At 33.2% G+C, this 13,089-nt stretch overlaps 2 protein-coding genes across 2 annotated transcripts; one reads left to right on the forward strand and one right to left on the reverse strand.

Moving 5' to 3' along the window:
• Positions 1-4,665: 4,665 nt before the first annotated feature.
• Positions 4,666-6,627, reverse strand: LOC146139140 (N-alpha-acetyltransferase 20-like). The gene is made up of 3 exons (XM_083391463.1): positions 6,412-6,627; positions 5,840-6,051; positions 4,666-4,902 (listed from the first exon to the last, which is right to left on the reverse strand). Exons 1-3 carry the CDS (start codon positions 6,589-6,591, stop codon positions 4,758-4,760), a joined length of 537 nt encoding a protein of 178 aa, XP_083247589.1. The 5' UTR covers positions 6,592-6,627; the 3' UTR covers positions 4,666-4,757.
• An 833-nt stretch (positions 6,628-7,460) lies between these two features.
• Positions 7,461-12,852, forward strand: LOC146139141 (co-chaperone protein HGH1 homolog). Its single transcript, XM_083392090.1, has 6 exons — positions 7,461-7,644; positions 8,547-8,931; positions 10,008-10,133; positions 11,215-11,405; positions 11,822-11,953; positions 12,541-12,852. The coding sequence occupies exons 1-6, from the start codon at positions 7,498-7,500 to the stop codon at positions 12,634-12,636; spliced, it is 1,077 nt and encodes a 358-aa protein (XP_083248216.1). The 5' UTR covers positions 7,461-7,497; the 3' UTR covers positions 12,637-12,852.
• The last annotated feature ends 237 nt before the right edge of the window (positions 12,853-13,089 follow it).

Below are 13,089 nucleotides of genomic sequence, written 5' to 3' on the forward strand. Positions count from 1 at the left end.
TTCAACGAAAACTAAATGGTAGAGCTTTTGTTCTTTTGCGACAGAAGATTGTCACCGAAAATGGAATAAACTTTTCTAATGAAGAGAGTTAAATAGAAAAAAAGTTTATCGCCTTTTCCTTTAATACATATATAGACTTTGTTTCAGTTTCACATTTGTTTGCTTGATAAAAGCAGGCCTCGCAAGGCCACTTGTTTAACGACGTCAATTTATGATGTATCTCTGAAAAAGTTTATGTCGAGTCAACGCCGATCAAAAGTAGTTTGTTTTTCGGAGTGTTGGTGATTTTGTTTGTGTAAGTCATGAGCCAAAATAAAATACCTGCATGCAATAATTATGAGTACATAACAGTCTATAAAATTCAGGTAATACATTTAAGTTTTTAAAAAGACAAACCATAATGAAAACAGTGAAAAACAGGATTAATGAAAACAGCGCGTACAATTAAATTGTGGACTTATTGTTGACGACCGTGAATTACTAGAAATGTAGGTTCTGTGCATGCGAATACCCTTGGTAAAAATAGTACGTATCGCTAAGGGGTGAATCCAGGGGCTTACGTGCCCCCCCCCCCCCTCACAACTGTATTTTTGCATATTTTAGCAACGCAGACATTTTTCGCGCCTAGTGCGAATCTGAATTACGTTTCTAGTATGTCTTTCCCATTTTGTTAAAATCGTTTTAGGCAAAAGTTGTCGTGCGTGTCTCATCGCACCCGCAAAAATAAATCTTTTAGCAATTAAACGATATAAAGGCATTTTCGCTTTGCGCGAATCTATAACATCGTTGTAAAGAAGCTTTAGTATGGAAAATTTACCTCTCGAACTTAAAACTTCTCTTCAGCTAAAAAAAAGGGAACGAATTGTGTAGTGTTCTTAAGGTTACTTTTTATGACGTTACTTTGTGACGTCATCTACAAATCATGCCCCCCCCAAAAATTCTATATTATCGCGCCTGATATTGCTGTACTCCCAAATCGTGTAGCAGTTAATCACCAGTTTGTTTTTATCGCAAAGTTGCATCACAGGAATAGTTAACCCTGTTGTTCATGGAATAACGCGATGTAGAAATAATTAACAAGGTATTCGACCGATTCAAACCTTCCTGATGTAGACTCTACGTCCTGTTAATCGTTTTACGAGCTTTTTAACGAGCTGCAGTAACCCCTGGCGGATATCCAATCATGTTAAGACAACAGGGCTCATGAGCGCAGCGCAATTTCACGACCTCCGCAAAAATGCAAAGTTAAATAACAGCGGTGGGAGTACAATACAAGGGTCGAAATGCTTAAGAAAAAAAAAGAAGAACTTTCCATTTCTTTTTGATCATTTTTAGTAGCTTTTTGTAGAAAAATGTGAAATGTTTTTATTTTTCTTTGAAGATTGGGTAAAATAATTTACTCACAAAGAAAGCTTGCGTAGCCTAACTTATTTTTAAGAAAGACTAGAGGTTTAGCTGGCAATAATAAACTTTAAAATTTCGCAAAACATTTGAAAAACAAATTCACAATTTAGTTGTTTTTGCTTGTTTACTTTTACAATTTCAAAGACACCAGAATGGCAAACTAACCAAATGACTTCTTCAAGTCTTGTTCTTGTTCTCGAAACATCTTAAATTCTAAAAATATTGATAGATCCCTTTAATCCAAAATATCTGTGCCATAAAAATATTTCAAATAAATTAATTATTTATGATGAAATTCTTATCAAATCTCCGGAACTTCTAAAAAACCCTTAAATGTTTCTAAAATATTTATAAAAATCTTTAAACGAAAAAGCAAAATATTGTTAACTTTTATAAAATGTAAGCCTATTTTTGGAGGCATTCATTTCTACCTTAAATAAAATAATTCAAAAATGTCTCAAAAAAACTTTAAAATTAATTTTTGCTTCCACTTCAGGACCACTTTTCGAACCCTGCTCTTATGCTATAACAACAAACATCACCTTCTCTTTTATTAAACGTGGGACCGGAGCCTAGTTAGCAACGTTTTTTAAGTTTTGACGATGCCTCGTTAAAATTACGGCCTAGTGATGTAATTATGGCGACGCAGCTTTTTTACGAGCAATCAAATTATCGTGTTATGGCAGTATCCAGGTTTTACGAGGCCAGTGCGTTTGCTTTGTTTGTTTGTAGAAGGATATTACCAGGACGTCAGCCGCATTTCGAGCAAATTTAATTTAGCTCTTGCAGTTTTACGGCGCCAAAGGTCGAACCATTGTTACCTCAAAGAGCCTATTGTGGCGCAATTTAATTCTGCGAGAATGTAGCAGATTATTATATTTTTCGTCGGGTGTTTTATTTTCCGTTGGATTTTTTCAAAAGAATATTCCATAATTTCCATAATTTGAGTTCATTTTATTTTAGTTCAACTTTTTTGTAAAAAAAAAACAAAAAAAACATATAACTTTTTTTTTTTTTTTTTGTGTGTGATAAAACATGTAACTATAGTAAGGAATAGAGATATCCAATACTTAACATTTTATTTAGTTAGCGATTGAACGCAATCCGATCCAATAGCTAATGACGCCGGTACTAGGCTCAAACAAGCAAAAAGGATGAAATTAAAACGTTCAAAAGCAACGCGTCATAACGTGACATTATTTAACAGTTTTTTTCATCGAAAGTCGAAACCCACAGAAAAATGATGCTGACTGCTGTGTTAAATAAACGCTGGAGTCGAACCATTGTTCCCTCAAAGAGCCTATTGTGGCGCAATTTGCTTGTGCGAAAAATTAGCAATAGTATAATATTATTCGTCAAGTATTTTATTTTGCCTTAAATTTTTTTTATTTTTAAAGAATACTTCATTGTTTTATTTTTTTTTATTTTATAGGATATAATTATAGTAAAGAATAGGGCTCTCCTATATTTAACATTTTTCCGATACTTAACAGTAATACCTTGATCCGCTAATATTATGAAACCAGGGTTATTCGATAATATCGGATTAGAGCCGATTTGCGTGCCAATATTTTGGTAGTATCGGTGCCGATCCGATACTAAACTGCTGTAAAAATTGTAACTGTCTTTTTTTAACTGGGATGGCGTCGTTTTAGATCGCAATACTTTTTACCCACAATACCACGAACCGGAATGAAATGTCAAGTATTGGATCCCTATTGAAAAGCTGCTGGGTACATTCGACTGTAGAAAATTACGTGTAGCGTTTGGAAGTTATTTTCCTAGTTTTCCCCACTGCATTGGCCGAATTGATGTCGGTTTACTAAGTTTAATCATATTAGGAATAATACAGTTTCTAAAACATCGCGTCTTATTACTAGACTTGGACAACTAGATTTATTTTAGCTTTTTAAAACTATATTAGAATTAAAATTAGAGCATTTTAGTTTTTCTAAATTAGATTAGAATTAGAATTAGGTTGTTTTGAGTTTTTTCAAATTAGATTAAAATTAGAGTTATCGAATTCCTAAAAAAACAAATTTCAACTAGAATTTGAACTAGAATCACATACAACCAATTTAATTTAATCGCAAAGTATTCTTATAAGAATGTGAATGGTAAATATGTGTGTGCTAATTTTTAAGCCTTTTTATGCTTTTTAGACTGTAAAAATTACATACAAGTCGTTCCAACCAAAGAGTTTTAATTGAAATTCTGTGTTTCAACTGAGTGACTAAAAATGCCGTTGGACAAAAAGTAGCAGTTTTGGAAATCCGAATTAGATTAGAACTAGAATTAGAGCACACAGGCAATTCATAAATTAGATTAGAATTAGAATTAGCCGCATTTTGCTGTAATTCAATGAATTAGAAAACTAGAATTATCTAGTTGTCCAAGTCTGCTTATTACACAACCTTGTCCCATTTTTACTTATTTGACCACAGGAATGACGTCATTGGGTTCTTAATGTGCCGGTCGTACTTGTACTCAAAATATCGGTATCAGACATTCCCGAAATATTGCGCTGCTAGTTTGCTTGTAAAGATCAGTTGGTATTTTCCAGCCACAAAACTCGATTAACAGCTATTTATTAGATATGCACGTAACCGGTGTCCACTGACGTCTGGCTGAGAACCGAGAGTTATCGGCGTTTCGCGATAGATTCGACTTCATGCAACTTAGTCCCGAGTCCGACTCTGCAGCCCTGGTCAGAATATCATCATATCGGCGCGAATTTCATCCAGTTATTTGAAATCTAATATTATCGGATATTTCAAAATTAAAAAGGTTGAAAACCCAAAATAGGGCTTTGAGATAATCCGGACCAATTTTTTTTACAAAATTTGAAATTATCTTCAGTTTAACAGCATCAAAGTTTCTAGTCACCAAATCACATTCATACGCTGATTTTTACTTTTATTTCAAGCAACAAGCAAACAATGGACAAAATACAGTTGACTCATAAACTCATTACATTATTAGGAAAAGTGAATTTGGTTTGTAAATGTAAATCCATCAGGCAAAAACTTTCTCCTTTTAACAGTAAAAAACATCAACGCATTTTCTCAATCGAAACATAAAAAATTATGTTATGATTTTTTAAAATTTATAGGTAACTAAAAACAGGTATACCATTTTGTATTTTATATTTATGCATATTTGTAAAAAATTGGATGATTTATTGAGTAATTTATTGATTTGCTATTATATCGTTCAACTTTTAGTTTTTGTGACAGTTTTGGATTGTTGCAATATTTCACACCAAAAGTTACAACGAACTTGAGCTTTCCACAAACTTTACGGATTTAGGGATCTCTAGGGTTTTGGGGGTGACCTTGGTCCCCCCGCCAAGGTCAGTGACGTAATTCCTCGGGGGTGATGACAGCCTTGCCCGGGATTATCGAGGTTTTGTTGACGTCCCAACTGGTCGGCTTGCGCATGTCGAACGCATCTTCATCTGCCTCACCGTTAGCAGACGAATAATAATCGATGACAGTTCTATAAACATATTCCTTAGGTTTAATAAGCAGAAAAAATTGCAATACAGATTGAGCAGGATAAAAATGAATTTTGATTAAACACTTAGAACTTTTGTCCTGATCTTAAGCTTATTTTATAATCTTAAGCCTGTTTTACAAATAACTCAATTTTCAAAGCAATTTTTTTCATTTGCAAAATAAGCCGATTTTTGTATTTTTATGTATATATTTCAGATCAGAGCCAAGCTAAACCTCTTCTGAGCAAACGCACCATTTCAATATATTCTTGGTTATTTAATTAGCCAGTAACCAGCTTAACCTTGTATTTGCAGAACGACGGTTGACCTAGTTAAACGATTCCTTAGTTTTAAATTGTTAGGTGCAAAAAATTTGTATGCAGAATAATAATATCCAGGATAACATGAATGTTGATTAAACAACACAGTTTGGATATTTTTGAATTGAAAAGCTCAGACATATTAAAAAAACATAAATAAAGTTGATTAAATTAAACAAGAAAACATAAAAATTAGGAACAACACAAAAAACGTTACCTAATAAAAATAATGTTTCATAAAAATACTTTACGCTGAATTTTTAACTTAAAACAAATATCAGAGCCCACACTTATCATATTTTAAATGTTTCAAATAATACTATATTCAATATCAACAAATTATTTAAAATAGTAATTATTAATTTTTAACTAGAAATCTAAAACATACCTTAAGGAAATCCTTTAAAAACTCTAATAGGATATTTTTAAATGGTAAAAAGGTTTTTCTAAAAACTGCAATTAAAAAGGTTATGTGTTTCATTAATATAAAAGAGTTTGTTGATTGATGATGTATAATATGGAGTGGAGAAACCATGTTAACTTTTTCATTATGCCCATATATAAAGTTACTAAAGGAAAACCTTAATTTTCAGTAGCACTTTTTAAAGCCATTTCCTACCTGTAAATAACATATCCAAGCTTTTTGTACATTTGTACAGCAACCTCGTTTGATTTGCGGACATACAAATCGACAAAAAGTGCTCGCTTTTTCTCCGACACTTCCTCCAGTTTGTCCATAAGTTCTGCGGCGATATGAAGACGTCGAAACTCGCCCGAAACCGACAAAGCAGTGACGTGGCCGTGCCAATTCTCAGGAGATCGACCCTCCACCTTAAAAACAAAAAATTTGTGTTTTTTTAAAACTTTTACCAACAACACTTGCAGAGGAAATGCAGTCATTTGCATGTATGAAATGAAAACTATTAACATTTTTTTCATTCTGCAACGTTTAAAATGCAAGGGTATTGTAGTTTTTTGTATTTTGTTGAAAATATTTGTTGAATAATTTAGTAAACTGGAATTTAACCAAATAAAGAAGAGTTTTAAAAAAGTTTCTATTGTTTTGGTAGCCTCCTGTATCTGGATGTTTTCATCAAAAACAACATTGTGCATATATGACAGGATACCAAAGAAAGCTTTACATACAAAACATAGACTTTTAGGCTCAGCAAAATAAACATAACCATGTACCTTTCCCATAATATATCCCATCATGTCCCCAGAAGGTGATTCCGCAACCATGAAATATTCCGGCCATTTTGCAAGGTATTGTAGGTAAAACCCGATTGCGTATGTTTCGGTCAGTGGATTCAGGTTAATCCGGTTGAAACGGATCATATCCTGGCATGTAAATGGCCGGTACAAAGTCATTTTGTTTTCTATAAACTTGCTTTTCCAGATAACAATTATTATTTACAAATGTTGTAGTTTTTGTAAAAACGTCAAGAGCGCCAAGCGCGAAAGCTCTTTTTACGCCTGAGCAAACAACAAGAGGAGATTATTTTTCCTGAAATAGTCTGAACATCTGAAAGTTAGTTTCCAAATACCTATTGCTAACCGTTTGAGTTATCCGGTTGGAAATGCGAAAACACCATATTGATGTAGTATTATATCTAAAGACCAAATAAAAACAATTCGTTGAAAATAAAGTGCAGCTAGAAAGTACCACAAATACTTGGAGAGGAAATAGAACTTTCCCATTGTGTAGAATAATTAGATATAGAATAGAATAGAGTAAAAGCAGGGTCAGTCTCTTGTGGTTGATCGACAAGCATAAACCTGCTGCCAACTGTGTTAGGCTCAATAAAGAACCCTTTTATATATGCATTTTAGAAAGTGACGTAGCATAATGGTTGAAAGTTGTAGTAAGGCGTAATACGAATAACTAAGCCCATACAGAAGTAAGTAGCATTTGAAACGTCTCGAATAACTCTTTATTTAATTTCAATATTTGGAAGGTGTTGTATTTTTTAGCATGCCTCCTGATTGTGACGTCCTATCTCCCAAGGTTTGTTTTGCAATAAAAATAGATGAGGAGTCGGTTTTTCTGCAGTTTAAGATTTTTAATCTAGAACTTGGTTTAACGATAAACGACGTAATAAATAGTAAGCAGCACAGTTTTACTCTTTTATACAATAATTTTTGGTTTGAAATCGAAACAAAAGCTACAATAGTGTGTTAATGTAGTCTTGCTCTCATCCAGTTATTTTTTGTAAATAAAGACATGTGTAAAAATTAGTTTTGTTCATTTTTGTCCATGAAAATTGGCTGTAAAAAATGGAAGAAGTCTGCCAGGAACTTTTGCAATTCTTGCAACTTTCAACGCGTCTTGAATTAAAGTTGACAGCTACAAAAAATGTTCTGGCTTTAACGGCCTCCGCAGATGGAAGGAAGCTAATCGTGGACAACAAGTCGCTTCTGGAGGTAATAAGGTTGGAAGTAGGGTTTCTCTTTTCACCCCCGGGAAACATGGATTGAAAAATAAAATGTCCTAGGAATCTCGACGAAAAAATTATACCTAATTACGTCATTATGATGTTTAAAATTATTTTATATTAGCTCCAAACATTTAATTAAGCTCATTTATGTTCGGTACTATTGTTTCTGCAATCTTAACAAGACCTTTGTATTTAAGGCTGCACCCTTATTTGTTTTATTTAGAAAAAAGTGCATGCAGGGTACATTTTTATTGGTAGAATAAATTTAAAGTTTTTTTCGCTAGTGAGCATAAATAAAGTAACTTAGGCAACGACTTAAATAGGTTTAGAATATTTTTTTTTGTTTATAACAGTCAAAAACGACAAGGTTTATTTAAAGTTTTGCCATGTTGCTGAATTACCGGAATTATAAAAAAATTCCATTTTTTCGGGATTGTTAGTTCGCGGGAAATCCCAAGAACTTCCTTTGAAACATTCCCGGAGAGGAACCCTACTTCCAGCCGCAGCCGCACATTTTGTGAAAAATTACTGTGAAGTGCGTTCACAGTAAAAAAGTCAATGTAGTTCAGGCTTTGGCTTAGTCTGCATTTACGCTGAGATCTTGGGTGTATAGCACCAAATTTTAAAGTACATTCAATCAAGGTTTTATGCACACCTTAAGTTCAGGAATCTAGCACAACTCACCTTTTTTTTAATCATGTCTTAATTCTAATAAAGCATGGTTTGTAAAAATCTGAATAGAAGTAAATTACGATTTTTCAACGAGGACACTTGTATTCCAGATATAAAATTAAAAAAACGGGTTTTAACCAAGATCTATCAATGTGAAAGCCTGGAACCTTTTGTAGCATTTTTAATTAAAACTTATGTTGTTTAATTTATTTCCAGGCCATTCTTATCTTAACAAAGGACTCCAATGCTTCAGTGGTGGAGGATTGTTACAATTCTTTGGTCAATTTGTCGTCCGAGGATCATGTAACCGAAGTTTTGTTGGAACGTTACAACATTATCCCTGAATTTGTACGCGTTATCTGTGACAGCAACTCTAAGTTCTCACACAAAGCTTGCATGATTTTCAGCAATTTGACACGTTCCACCACTGGTAGTGCTGCTGTTGCAAATTGCATCGCCGATTTTTGCGACAAACCCTCAAAGGATGCGCCTGAAATGAATGAACTGTTGGAGGTGTTTTACAAACATAACTATAATAAGCACGACAAAAGTTTGGACTATCTCGCTTCGTTTTTCTCCAATCTAACACAACTACCACAAGGTAATCATCTGCTAAAAAAACAAGATTTTTTGTCGCTAGTTTACAATCCTACCATAATGCACAATATTTGGGTTAGGGTGCGGGTTAGTGTTTGGGTTAAGGTGGGTCAAGTATTACTATTGAATAATGAATATAATAATACTTGACCCACACTCACCCAAATGCAAACTCGCACTCTAACAAAAATATTGTGTGTTGATTTAATATTTGTGGTAGGATCCTAGACCAGCGGCCACCTTTTTCATGACCCTGAGTAAATGCAAATAAAAATATACAAAATTTTCTTAATTTCCCTGTAGGCCAAGGAAAAGTGTTAACCAAATGAGCTAAAAACTAAAAATTTGCATTTTTTGCTAGACAGTGTTCCGTTTAATCCTATGTCCAAAACGTTGCGTTTGAGACATAACACAAAGGGCCCAAAGATTGTTAATTGTAATTTTTTTTAACACAGAAGTTTGGGCTTCTGAGACAACTGAAATCCAAAATATGTAAAAAAGAAAAAAGTGTGCAAGTGCCTAAAAATTTGCGCAAAAGTGATACGTTCAGCGGGAACACTGGTCCCAGATATACCTCTAAAAAATAAGATATGGTAAACAGTAGAGATGGACCGATATACTGGTTTACCGATAATATCGGCCGATATTTGGCTTCTACCGATATATCGGTATCGGTAAATGTAAGCCGATACTTTTGCCGATAACTTATCAATATTTTTATTAAAAAAATTTAGTTTTAGGATCAGGTCAAGTTAATATGCAAAATAATAGTTTAATTATTAATAAAGGTATATAAACCAAAACATTATTAGAAATTTTTTTTAGTTAATTGAAGTTTTGAACATTTCTAAGATATATAAAAAAAATCGGTATCGGTATCGGTCCAAAAAATGAATATCGGTCGACCTTTAGTAAACAGACACAAGGGTCTTATATAAAGTAGTTAATTAGGTTGACCATCAATACACCTGACTTTCAAAAATAATATCATACAATTGTGTTTAAGGAAAATCATCTTTGGCCACAAATAGTGCTCCATAGGCAACTTTTGACTGTAGTGCAATTTTGTATTTTCATCAGGACGAAACTACTTCCTTGATCCATCGAAGAATAGGATACAGAAGTTATTTGCGTATCTTGGTCACGCTTCAGTGATCAGACGAGGAGGCATTGCAGCGTTGCTGCGAAATTGTTGTTTCGATTATGGTAAGTTAAAACTTTACGCCAGTGTTTGCCAACCTTTAATACAGTGGTTCTACTTTTTGAAAAAAATTACACAACGGTCCTTCAGCAATTTTTTTAATTGCTCACGATCTCCCCTTAAAAATATACATCCACGGAAAAAGTGGAACCTCTAACGAATCACTTTATTGGAGTGAAGCAATCACGAACAGTTTTAAAAACGTGACCGCCCACGGTGGCAGCGCAGCAAGCTGTAAAAACTAAATTCTCATTAGTGAACGCAACAATGCTATGACACCACAATGCACAATTCCACTCGAAACTTGCAATAACATAAATGAAAAACTAATCATAGCCTGTGATGACGAGTGCAAACACGTTGGAATTACGTTGGCGCAATATCACCTTTACGTATGGGTCGAGCCTAAGTTTGGCTTTCTTTTTTTGTTTCACAATTAGGTCTATGTACAGCATAGTTATTATTATTGTGTTTGTTCCCTTGGTAAAGTAAGTTGCCTGGAAATTTTATTGCACAAAATATTTTTTTTTTCAGGAACGTGGTGTAGATTTTTTGTTAGGTGCTTCGCAGTCCCAGAAAATTGTCTCGCGGACCCAAGTTTGAGAACCACTTCTTTAATGGCTTGTGGCCTTTTCGCATTTCGTTATATAAGATTAGTAATGGTATTTGTATATGTGAAGGCACCAAAGATAGACCAATATATCAGTATGCTGAAAACAAACAAATTTTTTTATTAGCAAACGTTTCGGCAATTTCTTTTGCCATCATCAGTGCAGTAAGTGACAAAAGTGGTCACTTACTAAACAAATTTTTAATATTGTTACTAAAAATATTTTTGTTAAAATGTAAAGTTAGAGTTAAATAAAAATAGGTACATACATTGAAATGGTATTTTTATTTTTTTGGTTAGTTAATACAAATTTTGACCTTTTTTCAGGAATATAAAAATATGGCGATCCTTGATGTAGATTTTAGACCGTATCTAACCTGTAATAATACTGTCAGTCATGTACTCTGTTGCAATTCTTTGTTATTCCTTTGTTTATTTATTTTATTTTTTTTGATATATTTTAACTTTTTGTTCAGAAAGCCACCAATGGTTGCTAAGCGACAAAGCTGACATCCTCTCGCACATATTGCTGCCACTAGCTGGCGGTGAAGAGTTTGACGATGATGACAACGACAAACTCCCGATCGATTTGCAATATTTACCCCCGGACAAGCAGAGGGAACAAGACCCCGATATTATAAAGATTCTCCGTGAAACCGTTATGCTGGTAACTATACGTTTTTTGCACTAAATTACATAAATTGTTTGCTTTATAACTTACTTAGGTGGATTGTGTTGCACTTTTACAGTTGCTTAACCTCAAGAAAATGTTTTTTGGTAGGATTTTTTATAATATATAGCAGTCAAAGATAAACATTAAACTAAGTGTGAAACTTAATAAACCGAAAATCTGTTTGTTTGGATGTTATGATAAATACATTTTGCTTCTAAGAGCGTCATCAAAATTACAGAATTAACATTTTCCTAACCAACTGAAAACGAATGCTGTGGTATTATCAAATATTCTGCTTTATATTTTTTCTTTGTAGGCTTAGAAGAATTCTAATTCTCATAAAAATGTTTAATGTAAAAGATTCTCTGCCATAAAAATAAAATTTGAAATCTTGAATTGTTATTTTTCAGTTATGCGCGGATAAACCTGGCCGCATGTTTGTAAAGTCGAAAAACACTTACGTTATTATCCGAGAGCTTCATAAGTGGGTTAAGATTTCTATGGAAGAAGATGTTTCAGAATCATGCGAGAAACTTGTACAGGTCAGCATTTAAATTTTGTGTTTCAAAGTTATAAAATCGACGTACTTATAACGGTATATTTAGGTAGTATTTTTTATTTTTTTTTAAAGTATTATCTTAAAAAAAATTACATTACAAATGTAATTCGTCCGCATTCGTATATATTTAAAATCTAAACTAAACAAACCGTCATTGAATTTCAAAGTGCGTACTGTCAGGTCGCTTGTAGATTTATTAAACAATCGAAATGTTTAGAATAAATCCGCTTTTAATAATACAACTTACATCGCAGCAAACACGTCTCGCAAGTAACGTGAGATAAACGCGTTAAATAAGAAAAACAGATGCTCGCTCCTTCACATTCTTGACAATTTATTTTATTTAAACATTTTTTTTAATCTTGACCTAAAATCATAATAATTCCAATTTAGGTTCGACAACTTTACTGTACATTTAGTTCAGAAGTTTTTTTAAGTTATAGCAAAATAATTCTATAATATTTTGAAAGGTGTGTTTTTCTCAGTATCTTTAATTATCCGTAAACATTTATTAAGCATCCAAGAGTAAATCGAAATGGACTAAAGTTATTTTATTTTTTTAACTTTTAGGTTTTGATCTCGGACGAACCCGAAGATGAATCAGCAAATAATTTGATGACTTATGTAATTCCAGAAGAGCACAAAAAACATTTTGAGAACAGCTGATGTTTCCGAAAATCGTGTCAATACATTTTTAATTTTAATTATTCCTCTCCTAAACATATGTCTCCATATTGACGAGAATTTGATTCGTCAGGAGTTGGTCAAGTATTTTAAAAAATAACAAGTCACCCAGTCCAAGTCATCAGTTTCCCAAGTCAAGTCCCAGTCGAATCACTAACACCAAAATAAAATGTTAAACCTTTAAAATAGGTAAACTTTTCCGATATGGAGCAATAAAACTAAAAAAACACGTAGCAATATAATGGTTTTACGTGCAAAATGTGAGATAAAAAGCTAAATTTTATAATAAAATGTTAACACAGGTTTTGGAGCAGTCGTGAATGTTAAATTGCTCCAGCTCCAGATCCGGAGCTTATTGATACCACTGCTCCGGCTCCAGCTCCAAGACGAAAACTTAGGTTTAAAATGAACGCTTAATTTGCAATATCTAGCTGT

Source organism: Ascidiella aspersa, chromosome 6 (genome assembly GCF_963924565.1).
Source record: "Ascidiella aspersa chromosome 6, kaAscAspe10.2, whole genome shotgun sequence".
NCBI lineage: Eukaryota > Metazoa > Chordata > Ascidiacea > Phlebobranchia > Ascidiidae > Ascidiella > Ascidiella aspersa.